Here is a 12,503-nt window from a genome sequence, read left to right as displayed (position 1 = left end):
GAGCTGACTGCAGGTGAGTGGAGGGTGGGTGTGCGGGTGAGTGGAGCTGAGTGTGCAGGTGAGTAGAGCTGAGTGTGCAGGTGAGTGGAGCTGAGTGTGCAGGTAGGTGAATGGAGCTGAGTGTGCAGGTGAGTGGAGCTGACTGCAGGTGAGTGGAGGGTGGGTGTGCGGGTGAGTGGAGCTGAGTGTGCGGGTGAGTGGAGCTGAGTGTGCAGGTAGGTGAATGGAGCTGAGTGTGCAGGTGAGTGGAGCTGACTGCAGGTGAGTGGAGGGTGTGTGTGCGGGTGAGTGGAGCTGAGTGTGCAGGTGAGTAGAGCTGAGTGTGCAGGTGAGTGCAGCTGAGTGTGCAGGTGAGTGGAAGGTGGGTGTACAGGTGAATGGAGCTGAGTGTGCAGGTGAGTGGAGCTGAGTGTGCAGGTGAGTGGAAGGTGAGTGTGTGGGTAGAATCCCCCCCCTCCTTACCCCACCCCCGGCTGAATTGCTTCTTTAGACGCCCCCTTTCTAAGGTACATTTTTGAAGCCCACCAAGCAGAGGATACACGTGTGAGTGGGTTGGTTTGTGTGGGTGTTTGGTGGGTTGGAGTTGGGGTCTGAAATTGAGTAAAAGAGTAAAAATGCCTTTTTATTAAGTGCACACTCTCCGTTACTACTGATTCCATGCAGAACAGGGAAGTAGGAACCCATCTTTGTAAGCAGAACCCCGTCCCTGCCGGCTGGCCCGTCCCTGACAGCGACCCTGGATCCTTGAGTGCTGGTGGCGGGACCTGCGCCCCCAAGTTTTCTACTGAAAGCCCTGCTCGGCCAGAGCAGAAAGGGTGGGCTCTGCCGGGAAGGGAGAGGCGCCTGCACACGTGCTGACCCCGCCCCTGTCGCTGTCGCAGCGTCTACTCGGGACACCAGTCGGTGCTGGTGCCCCCGCCGGAGCTGGAGACCAACGTGTCCCTGTGGCTGTGGGCTGTCAGCCAGTACAAGGCCCGCGTCACCTTCTGCTCCTACTCGGTGATGGAGATGTGCGCCCGGGGCCTGGGCGCGCAGACAGCGGTGCTCAGGGTGCGTGCCGTCCGGGCCTGGAGAGACCACCGGACCTCTCCCAGCAACCAAAAACCCTCCCGGGGCGCCCCCACACACACCCCAACACACACCCATGGTGCACCTCCTGGGAGGAGAGGGGGGCGGGCGCAGGGCAGGGTGGGTCTGACCCCGGGTCTCCGAGGCCTCAGGGGCCGGAGCCGAGAGGGCGGAGCGGGGGAGACGGAACCGAGGAGGTGGGGCTCGAGCAGCTTGGCCTTCACGCTCAGACCCGGCGGTGTGCGCCCACTCCTCCCACAGATGAAGGGCGTGAACCTGTCGTGCGTGCGCACCTGCATGGTGGTAGCCGAGGAGCGGCCCAGGATCGCACTCACACAGTCCTTCTCCAAGCTGTTCAGGGACCTGGGTCTGCCTGCGCGCGCTGTGAGCACCACGTTTGGCTGCAGGGTCAACGTGGCCATCTGCCTCCAGGTAGGCGGCCGGGCTTCCCGCTGGGCGCACGTGCACGCGCTGCGCTTCTCCGTCGTCCTTGGGTCCTTTCTGGTCCTCCCAGCCTTTGATGTTGCGTTTTCCAAATAGCACGTTAGCTTTGAGAGCTGAGCGTTTTACTTTAAAGGAGATTCTGTTCTTGATGAACAAAGACTTATTTGGAAAAATCAAAATTTTTTTGACCAGTGACTATTACCTGGAAGAATTTCTAAGTTGGATATGGTATGCAATTAATATTCTAAAGCAAGAATAAGCTAATTGTTTTTTAAGACATCTAGCAATTTTAAATGGAACCATTGACGAGTGTGATGGTTTATATTGCCCGGAATTCATTTTTGGAACATTAAGATATTTTACGTATTAAAAGGAAACAAAGTTTCAGAACAGCTAACTATAGTGCAGTGCTATTTACTGCCTCTGAATTCAGGTGACTCTGGCTGTTTTCCAGATTTCCTACTAGTACCTCAGTCCCACTTCTTTCTAAACCACGTTGCATGCCTCACGCACCCATGTTCAGGAGTTGTGGGGAGGAAAGGCCTCAGGGGAACCACAGTTCCTCATCCCCGAGCCGGTACTGGCCAGTGCCTGCCAGGCACACGGAGGGTCTCGACTGCAGAGGCGGGCGTCCTGTTGTCCTGGTGTTCCTGCGACGACCTCTCCACAATGGAGACGGCTCACCATCTCACTCGGACCCTTGCTGAGTGGCAGGAGGAGTGGGGTGGTCCCTCGTGAGGTCCTCCCGTTGTAGACAGTGCAACTGCACCTAGGCTGCTGGCGCAGGGTCCGTGGCTGTCAGCGCAGCCCTCATGTCTGCTCAGTGTCTGGCAGCCCGGGCCCTCCTTCCTGGAAACGCTATGGCATCTGTGTTGCTTATCAGCGCGTGGGCGGCAGAAGTCTTGCTGGGACGTTCTTGGTTTGCACTTTGAGATGCAGTGGTACACTTTGCTCTCTCTCAGCTGTGTTTCTCACGTGCCTGTGCTCTCTGTGTTTCCTGTGGCTTCTCCTCCCTGTCTCCCTCTGCTGGCCTCCTTTGTCTCTGTCCGCCCAACTGGCTGGGAAAGCTGGCTGAGCAGGTACGACCTTGACCTCGCCCTTGAGGGGCCTCTCGTGAGCTCCAGACAAATACGTGTTTCTCCTGCTCACGGTGGGCGTTATTTGCCATATTACAAAAGTAACTCCTTCGTAACTGAATTTAAGACAAAAAGTATTTTCAGAAGCATTTAACCTTCATTTTAATAAATTGCCTCTGGAGGAAGGGCTGTGTTTAGTCTCAATGAAAAAATTTCCGTTTTCATTCCAGGGCAGACCTAGGTTGCTTTGGGATCTTCAGAGAATGATGCTGGGGCAGAGTGTCGTGTGACTTGATGTTCCTTATCTAGTGAAAGGAACGTGCTGTCCTGTAATCAGGGCCAACGTCAGCTGTCAGATGAGAGGAGAGAGAGTGAGGACGTCATTCTGGCAAATCCCTGGTGGGGCCTCGCTGTGCTCAGTCCTCAGGAGAATTAGGTCGGAGCGAGCATGGCTCAGTGGAAATGCCCCAAAACCCATAGCAGTGTTTTCTTAGAGACCAGCGGGAAGAGAGCTGTCAGGACTGAAATGTGAACTGGTTTGACGTGACATCTTCCTTCAGTGTCACTGGAGGTGCCTCGATGGTACCAAGCCTTGTAGATGTTTGCAGGAAAGCAGACTCCTGCTGGGAGCAGAGCAGCTGCCCTCCCGGCACCCCCCCACGCCTAGGGCCGGAGGAGCTGTCCCCCAGCTGCACCCGCGTGGAGGCGACGCCCCTGGGAACCACAGCGGGAGGCCCGCGTGGACGCTCCTCTGCTGCTCCCCTTGCAGGGCACAGCCGGCCCGGACCCCACGACCGTCTACGTGGACATGAGGGCACTGCGCCATGACAGGTAACAGCACCCAGGCCCCCGGGCAGCCTGGGCCTCCCCTGCATCCCTGTGTCCTCCCTTGATCAGTCATTCCCACGACCAGGAAGGGAATGACCTTCCAAGAGTGACCGAGCATTTGACACGTGGCTTTTTATGGGGTAGAAAACAAGTAAGCCCGTCGCTGGGCAGGACAGAGGCATCACGTCAGCAGACATGTCCCGGGGGCCACGGTGTGTACCTGCGGGTCTGGGTCCCTCCAGCTTTGGAGCCAGATCCCAGTTCTGGATCCTCAAATGCAGCTTGAGGTAAACCATGGTGGAGCTTCCCGGGGGGCGAGGCCAGCTGGCCAGGGGCCCCCCGAGGACATAGAGCCAGCTCCTGCCCTGAGCAGTCCTTGGTGAGCCATGCACCCGAAGTCACTGCTCCAAGGTCACAGCAAGGTCCTGATCGAAAGGCTAAAAGGCTTGGCTGTTGTCAACGGACTGGCTGTTGCAGTGATAATCAATTTCTGACTACGTTGTGAGTTGCCTTTTTAGAGATTGTTGTCTGTGTAGTAAATTTTATTCTGAAATTTTTCCCTTGTTAATTTTTAGGGTACGTTTGGTGGAACGGGGTTCTCCGCACAGTCTGCCATTGACAGAGTCTGGAAAGGTAGTGCAGGGGACTGGGCCTCTATCTTTACATCGTCCCTGGGAGGTGCTTGCAATGAGCACAGACCCCTGTGGTCGGGCTGGGCTGGGCTGACGTAGAGGCCTCTCCTCGCTGTAAACACACACACACACAGACACACCACACACCGCAGACACACACCACACACAACGACACACCACACACACCGCACACACACCACACACATACCGCACACACACCGCACACACACACACCGCACACATACCACACACACCGCACACACACACACCGCACACATACCACATATACCGCACACATACCACACACACCACACACACCACACACACAACCACACATACACCACACACACACACACACACACACTTGCTAAGTCTTTACATCTACATCTGAGCTCCAGTTCCAAAAAGGGAGGACCTCAGGTGCAGAGACCTAGAAGGAACTGCACTGCTGGGTCTTGAGGCCACGGGGCGCCTGTTGCCTTCATGGTGGCCCTGGAGCAGCTCACTGGGGCCTAGAAGAACGCAGCCCCCTGGCTCAAGTGACAGCCAGGAAGTGGTCCCCACCACGGTGGCAGTTTACCATTAAAGCAGTCCAGGCCTGGTGCAATCTCAGGGGCCCAGAGTGGGCTCAGGTGGTGGGGCTGTGAGATCACCTGAGGGCACCCAGGGAAAAACTTTGAGCCACTGTGAGGGGTCAGCAGACATAGAGCCAGGAGAACAGGCATTCTCAGAAGCAGAGGAGGTTCAGAGGAAGGAAGAAGACCCCCAGGAACTGTCAGACAATGTGATGGTGGGGGGAGGCCTGCGCCCCGCCCCCGGCCTCGGGCCTCCCTCTGCAGCTGCACAGGCAGAGGAGGGCTCGGCACATCCCCTGCTCTGCTTACACTCTCCCGAGTGCACGCCACAGCTGCCTCCAAGGAGACGGGGAGGTGCCCCGCGGGCAGCGCAGGACGAGCCCGCGGTGAACGTGGGGGAGGAGCCGGCGGGGGCTGTGCACCAGCAGGGGCTGCCCCAGAGGAGGAGCAGAGACCTGGGGAGGAGGTTCAGCTGGTGCAAAGGTCCTGGGGCCACAGGGAGGCCTGCATGGGGGAGCTGCACTGGGGGGAGGGGAGGAGGAGAGAAGGGCGCTCTCATGGGCAGGTGGGCGTGGGGCCTGGGAAGGAAGGCACAGACCGTGGAGGAGGGGAGTGTGGACACAGGCCAGGGCTCCCTTCCTGTCCCTCCCACACGCACAGAAACGCTCCGTGTGCAGTCCGCATTGTCCTTTCTGCGAACGCAATTCTTAATTCTTTCTGGTGCCTTTTTGTTTCCTATCACACATGGCTCTGCGTCCGTTTTTGATGGACTTTCCCCCCATGTTTCTCTGTTGTGATAAATTGGCGCTGACGGACCTGGGTTCTGGAAAGAGCTCTGGCTTCAGGGTTTGGGTGGGCCACACGGGGAGAGGTGGGAGGCCCAGCAGCGTCCGGGGAAACACACCGGCCCCACCAGGGCCGTGGGGACAGCACGAGGACGGGAGGGCCTGGCGCCGGCCGTGGTGACCTCCTGTGACCCCCCGTCCCTTCCTCCACTGCCGTCACGTCCCGTTTTATACCTGGGGAAACTGAGGACACAGAACAGGTGTCCAGGAGCAGCCAGGTGGTCTGACTTGAGCTCAGTGAGGCCCCGCAGGCCCAGCGGGGGTCCTGGACCCGAGGCACACTGCCCTGGAGTCTTCTCCACGGCCCCTGGTGGGCCCGGCGCCCGTGCTCAGCAGCTGCCCCACTCTAAGTCTAGGGGCAGGAAGGCCTCTTGGGGGCCAGGTTTCCATCCAGAGCCGGGGGCTCAGGGGGGCCGGCGGGGGATGCAGCCGAGTCATGTGGACCCCCGGCACTCGTGAGCTCTCACAAGGGGCCTCAGGGAAAGACCCCCTCGACCCCTCTTGCCATCCAAAATAGGGTCCATTCTCAGGAACTGGGTGATTTTGCTAAGATTCAGAATTTAATTTTCTCTGTTAAAATCTCTCCTGTTAAAATTCAAAGGCAGATTTAGGTCGGCTTCTGAACCTGACTGCCCCCGTGCACGTGTCACGTCCTCTGGATCAGCTTCGAAGGGCGTTGTGTTGACGCACTTGAGTCAGGAGGGCCGTGCCGCCTCTGACCTGGAGCTCGGTTCTCCCTGCAGATCCTCCCTGGAGTGAAGGTCGTCATCGCCCACAGCGAGACCAGAGGGCCCCTTGGCGACTCGCACCTGGGCGAGGTGAGGCTGCGGGGCCCCAGCGCCCAGGACCTGCTCCTCCCCCTCCTCCCCGTTCTGCCCCAGATTCGGGGGTTCTGAACCTTTGGTGTCGCACGTGCCTTGGGAACCTGTCCCCACAGTGCTTGTGCTCCTGGACCCAGTCCCTGGGTAGGATTTCAGGATCCTGCCCTTGGGATGAAGCCCCCTGCCCCGTTACCCCACTAGCAGAGGGAAACCTTGAGTTGCAGACACTGGGTGGCCTAAGGAGCCTCACAGGACCCCGCAGCCGTGGAGGAAACAGCTGTTCCTTGAAGGGAAGTTCCTGCAGCCCCAGTGAGGGACAGCACGGGGCGGACCCCATAGCTAAGAGGGATGGTCTTCTCCATCCTGGGGACACGGGGCGGGGGGTCCTCACTGCCCCAGGACACAGGCTATGCTGGGGTCCTTGTTATGCCTGCGTACAGCACCTGGTCTAGAGTAACGGGACAGGTGGGACCCAGTACCTGGTGGCCAGGATGGCAGGTGGAGCCTGGGTGCCCAGGCTGGTCTGTTACGGTGGGAACGGTCTCAGCTCCCAGTTCCGGGCCTGGGGGCCAGCATCCTGCACTGCTGAGGGCAGCACCCAGGGGTGTCCACACACACTGCCTGGTCCCTGACCAGCTGGGACGAGGGCATGGGTGGGCCCGGGGCTCATGCTGCATCGGCCAGGAAAGGTGTCCCAGTCCCAGGGCTGGGTGTGCTCTGCCTGGGGCCTCCCCTCTACCCCACCCACTTCCTGGCCAGCTGGGCCCAGGCCTGTTAGGGCAGCAGTGGGTCCCAAGACAGTCCTGGCAGGTCTGCCCCAGGCCGGGACCCATGTGGCCACACTGTCTCCTCTTTCGGACCCTGCTTTTGGGGGATACCTAGAGCCTGGTAGTCAGTCAGGAGCCGCCTGTGGGTCCTGGAGGGCCCTGGCTTTAGAAGGGTGCCCTGGGGGCCCGTGACGCTCTGGGCACCGTTAGCCCACGTGCGGGCGGGTCTGCGCCCCGACTCTCTCGCTGGCCCTGTGTGCGTGTGCACGTGCAGGTTGCTCCCGGTTCTTTCTTACTGTCAGCTGTGTACATCGCTGTCCCACAGGCATCTCTCCGGGGTCCAAGGAGGGGAACGGTTCATTTGAAGGAGGACAGTCACTTGCCTGCTTTCCGTGCCTATTGTTGTAACTTAGTTCGAGCGCCCCGTCCCCGCGCCCGTGTGCTGTGGCGTTGCTGCCGTGAATCGGCACAGACTGTGCCTGGCACCGTGGCAACTGACCCCCTCGTCCCCTGGGCCCCCAGGTCTGGGTGAGTAGCCCACACAGCGCCACTGGGTACTACACAGTCTACGGGGAGGAGGGCCTCCACGCCGACCACTTCAGTGCCCGGCTGAGTTTCGGAGACACCCAGACCGTTTGGGCAAGGACTGGCTTCCTGGGATTCCTCCGAAGGACAGAGCTCACCGACGCCAGCGGAGGTGAGGGGTCCCTGTGCAGCCCCACACCGGCACCTGAGCTCCATGTGGGCGGCATCTTGGGGGCCCCCGCCGACTCACCTCGCCCCTCGCTAGGAGCTCGTCTCTCTAGGTGCCCTGACACGGTTTTCTCTGAAAATTACTCTTTTTCCTTCACTGGTGTTGCACCCCAGCCTCTGTGGAGGATGTGGGGTTGCTGGCAGAGGCTGTGGGCCCCCCAGGCTTAGCCGTGGGCGTGTCTCACTAGCCATCTCTTGGGCCCTCCCCACACGGCCCCCCAAGCTTTCAAAGTCCCTTGGCCACAGCACGCTGGCCAGATGCTGTCAGAAGTTTTGGGAGCCTCTGTAGCTGCTGCTTCGTTTCCAGAGATAGTAAAAGTTGTTGTTAAATAAATATTCAGACGTGGACGTAACTTCTCTGAATTTCGGGGCCGAGCGTGGCAGGAGGCTGTCGTCAGGCAATGTTTGAGTCACCAGCCATTGGCACCACGTGCTGTGCTGAGGTGGGCGAACTGTGCTGTCCACAGAGCGACACGACGCGCTGTACGTGGTGGGGTCTCTGGACGAGACGCTGGAGCTGAGGGGCATGCGCTATCACCCCGTCGACATCGAGACGTCAGTGATCCGGGCGCACAGGAGCATCGCCGAGTGGTGAGGGCCTGGGGCGCCCGTCACCCAGCTCTCCGGGGCCAGGGCAGGCACTGCGGCCGTGCGGGTGAGGCGGCCAGCTGCCTCTCCAGGAGCAGACCCCAGACACGCTCTTGGGATCACGGGCCAGAGACCCCTTGTTTGGGTTTGCTTGGTTTTTCTTCTTCCTAATCAGTCTTAAGCTAAGAGTCTGTCCGCAAATACACAGGCAAAAGGTGAGAGCTCCACAGTTATCCTGAAATGCTTCTGCTTTTAACGTGAATTTCCTAATTTAAATGGTCGAGACTCAGGATTTCCTCACCTTGTAGGGAGCTTGCCTTGGGAAAGGCACAGCTTTCGACATCACATATTCTTGATTCTTAGCGAGAACTTTAATTAGAATAGATACTCCTGTAAAACACACTTAACTTAGCCTTTGAATTGTAACTGACCTTGAGCAGGAGGGTGACGTCCGTGAAGCTACTTTGGTTTTTTTCACTGGTCTCTTTCTGACGCCCTTTCCCAGCCCCGAAAGCCTGTGCCTGGCCCCGTGTGACACCGTCCGCCTTCTCCCTGCAGTGCCGTGTTCACCTGGACCAACCTGCTGGTGGTGGTGGTTGAGCTGGATGGACTGGAACAGGATGCACTGGACCTGGTGGCCCTGGTGACGAACGTGGTGCTGGAGGAGCATCACCTGGTGGTGGGCGTGGTGGTCATCGTGGACCCAGGTGTCATCCCCATCAACTCCCGCGGGGAGAAGCAGCGCATGCACCTGCGTGATGGCTTCCTGGCCGACCAGCTGGACCCCATCTACGTCGCCTACAACATGTGAGCACAGCTCACACCCTGGCCCTGAGGGACCTCGGGACGTGTCGGAGGTGCTGGGACGTGTGAAAACACAGCAGCATCTGCCGCCCCCAGGGAGAGGACCCCAGGCTCTGGGAGCGCGGTGCCCCGCCTCCTACGCTCGTACAGGTCCATCTCATTTTAAAAACCACTTCCTGAGTTATTCAAAGAAATCTTTTAATTATCAAGGACATTTACAGAACCATGAATGTCACTAATTTAACAGATGGGGTGACTGGGAAAGAGGCCTGGTGTGGGTGCTGCGGGAGCTGCAGGTGTGCGTTTGCACTTTTTTAGGCTGAAAATACAGTTCTCGATTTTAAAAATTCAAATGTTTTTTCCCACTTCAAATGACGAGTTCATATATAGAATTTATGCTAGGAGGAATTTGAGGCCCAAGTACAGCTGCTTCGATTCTGATTTACAGGAAAGCGCGGAGCCCAGAAAGGCTGGTGGACAGGAGTGAGCCTGGCCTGGCCGCCCTGTCCACCTTTGGGCCCCAGACCAGGCACTGGACACACACGCTTCCTCTCTTGAAACAGGTGTGCACGACTGTCTGCCTGTGTGATCACTAACGCTCGACAGGGGCCATCTGGGGCCGTCAGGTGAGGTGCTGTGTTTCGGAAAGATAAACCAGCATTGAGTTTTAAACCACTTTCTAAGTTTCTGACTTCTTGCTCTTCAACTGAAGTGCTTGTTTTCATAACCACAGTATAAGCTCTTCTCACTGCACGGAAGTGTACTGAATTATTATTTTTATTCCACGTCAACAGATGTGGAAGCCCCGGTGGGGTGAGGTTTCCGTCCTCGGTGATGTCTGCCGAGCACCAGCAGTGCCTCCGAGAGGCCCAGCCCAGGAGAGCCTTGCCCCTTGCTGTTGCATTTTGAGTTGTGTGCCTGTAAAATTTGGCCAAATCATGTTCAGTTATTTTATTCTCACTTGACCAGACTGAGTGGTATAATATTATCGTAAGTCTAAATCAAAGAAGAAAACGTGATATCCTTTAGTTACTTCTAAGAATTTGAAGAGAAGCTCGAATCTAAGACAGTATTTTTGTATCACTAATGAAGAGTATGTTACCAGTTGTCGGGGACTGAGGGTGGGAAAGTTTATGAATCGTGCGTGCTTCCTAGAACGACCAGGCTTTTCTGGAATTAGCCTGGATCAGTGCCTAACAAAGTTGTTATTAATTCTCTACCATTTTAAATTCTCCACCAAAAAGGCCTGGCTAACTGGGCCAACTCTCACGTGTGTCTCATATTTGGCTACAAGTAGCTTGCGCTCAGTAGCTGTTGGCCTGAGGCGTTGGCCTGCAGTGTGGTGTGTAACAACATACTGGAGTTTGAATAATCCTCTTGTAATTATGTACATAATCTGTGTAATTTATTGTTTGACATACAGAGGTCCTAGTAGTTGACTAATGGACTTTCCTTATAACAGAATGGCCAGCAGGGGAAGAACTACCCAGCCTTGTATGTTGTAGTTTTATAGCAAACAAATATTGTAAAATTTTTGTATTGAAAGGTCGGTGGCAGTAAGACAAGGTGTCTTGTAAATTAAGATTTTAAGAAGCATTAAAATGTTTTAAAATTACTCTCTGGGAATTCTGTATATCACACTAAAATTTTTATATCATTATGTTAATAAAGTTATTGACTGTTTATAATTCTGCATTTTGAAATGTGTGAAAAGGTTTTTAAAATTACCCCAAATACGATGTATTTTATTATGCATTCTTTCCTGAATATAAAAGCATTTATGCTACAGCATAAAATCTACAAAGCACATTAAAGTATAAAGAAGAAAATTTAAATCTCCCATAATCCTACCTCACGGTAATGACAGCATTAGTATTTGATGTAAATCCTTTCGAGGATTAATTTTTTCCTTTAAAACACTTTTACAAAATTAGGATCGATCATTATAATTTTATAATCAGCTTTTGTAGTTAATAAATTCGACTTTTAATCTGTTACATATATTCTAATAAATGTTTTAATGACTGTGTCATATGGGAGGGGGGGCTCGACTGCATGCAGCTTGTATTCACTTGCTCTGTGTCAGCGTCATTTCAGCCGTGCTGCCATGAACCTCCTCGTGGGTGTGTGTTCACACGCAAGACCTGCCTTGGGCTCAGTTCCTACAGATAGAGTTCGTGCCAGGTGTGAAGCTTTGAACACCCCTGCCCTCGGAAGCGCACAAGGCAGCATGGGAGAAGCATTTTCCTGGCAGCCTGAGAGCACCGGCAATAAATAAATAGGTCCTTGTCAATTTGATAGTCAAGTAAGTATCATGTCTAGTGATGCTGAGTATGTTTTCATGTGTTTGTGGTCATTTTAATTTCTCATTTGATGCGTTCTATTTGGCAGGGTTTTTTTTTAATTCTTTTTTAAATTTTATTTATTTGGCTGCATCGGGTCTTAGTTGCGGCACGTGGGCTTCTCTCTAGTGTGGCGCACAGGCTCCAGAGCACGCAGGCTCAGTAACTGTGCCGCGCGTGGCTCTCTAGTTGTGGTGCGGGCTCCAGAGCATGCGTGCTCAGTAGTTGCGGTGTGCAGACTTAATTGCTCCGCGGCATGTGGGATCTTAGTTCCCCGACCAGGGATCGAACCTGTGTCCCCTGCATTGGAAGGTGGATTCTTAACCACCGGACCAAAACGGAAGTCCCTCAAGGGTTTTTTTTTTAATCTTTATTGGAGTATAATTGCTTCACAACACCGTGTTAGTTTCTGTTGCACAGCAAAGTGAATCAGCCATACGCATACACGTGTCCCCATATCCCCTCCCTCTTGCGCCTCCCTCCCCCGCTCCCTCTCCCACCCCTCTGGGTCGTCACAAAGCACGGAGCCGATCTCCCTGTGCTGTGCGGCTGCTTCCCCAGCCGACGGTTTGACGTTCGGTCGTGTGTATATGCTGATGCTACTCTGACTTCGCCCCAGCTTCCCCCTCCCTCCCCATGTCCTCAAGTCCATGCTCTACGTCTACCTCTTTATTCCTGCCGTGCAACTAAGTTCATCAGTACCATTTTTTTTTATTCCATATATACGTGTTAGCATACAGTATTTGTTTTTCTGACTTACTTCACTCTATGACAGACTCTGACCGTTGTGAGGTGATACCTCATTGTAGTTTTGATTTGCGTTTCTCTAATAATTAGTGATGTTGAGCATCTTTTCATGTGCCTCTTGGCCATCTGTATGTCTTCCTTGGTGAAATGTCTATTTAGGTCTTCCACCCATTTGTTAACTGGATTGTTTCTTTTTTTTGATATTGAGCTTCA

The 12,503-nt window shown here is 55.1% G+C and overlaps 1 protein-coding gene across 15 annotated transcripts in view; it reads left to right on the top strand.

Annotated features, from left to right (window-relative positions):
* Nucleotides 1-11,077, top strand: part of DIP2A (disco interacting protein 2 homolog A) — a 93,138-nt gene extending 82,061 nt beyond the window's left edge. For 11 of the 15 annotated variants that reach the window (XM_081235980.1, XM_081235969.1, XM_081235967.1 and 8 more), the window contains 8 exons: nt 882-1,050; nt 1,330-1,500; nt 3,358-3,419; nt 3,992-4,049; nt 6,212-6,286; nt 7,579-7,753; nt 8,277-8,400; nt 8,956-11,077. In XM_081235980.1, coding sequence (XP_081092106.1) covers nt 882-1,050; nt 1,330-1,500; nt 3,358-3,419; nt 3,992-4,049; nt 6,212-6,286; nt 7,579-7,753; nt 8,277-8,400; nt 8,956-9,208 — 1,087 coding nt within the window. In that variant the 3' untranslated portion in view covers nt 9,209-11,077. Of the gene's footprint in view, nt 1-663; nt 749-881; nt 1,051-1,329; nt 1,501-2,818; nt 3,054-3,357; nt 3,420-3,991; nt 4,050-6,211; nt 6,287-7,578; nt 7,754-8,276; nt 8,401-8,902 lie in introns of those variants that run through there. The other 4 variants (XM_081235979.1, XR_014015995.1, XM_081235970.1 and 1 more) reach the window with 4 other exon arrangements.
* The last annotated feature ends 1,426 nt before the right edge of the window (nt 11,078-12,503 follow it).

This window comes from Mesoplodon bidens, assembly GCF_964165515.1.
Source record: "Mesoplodon bidens genome assembly, chromosome: 5".
Lineage (NCBI taxonomy): Eukaryota > Metazoa > Chordata > Mammalia > Artiodactyla > Ziphiidae > Mesoplodon > Mesoplodon bidens.
This window is presented reverse-complemented; position numbering and strand designations above follow the sequence as displayed.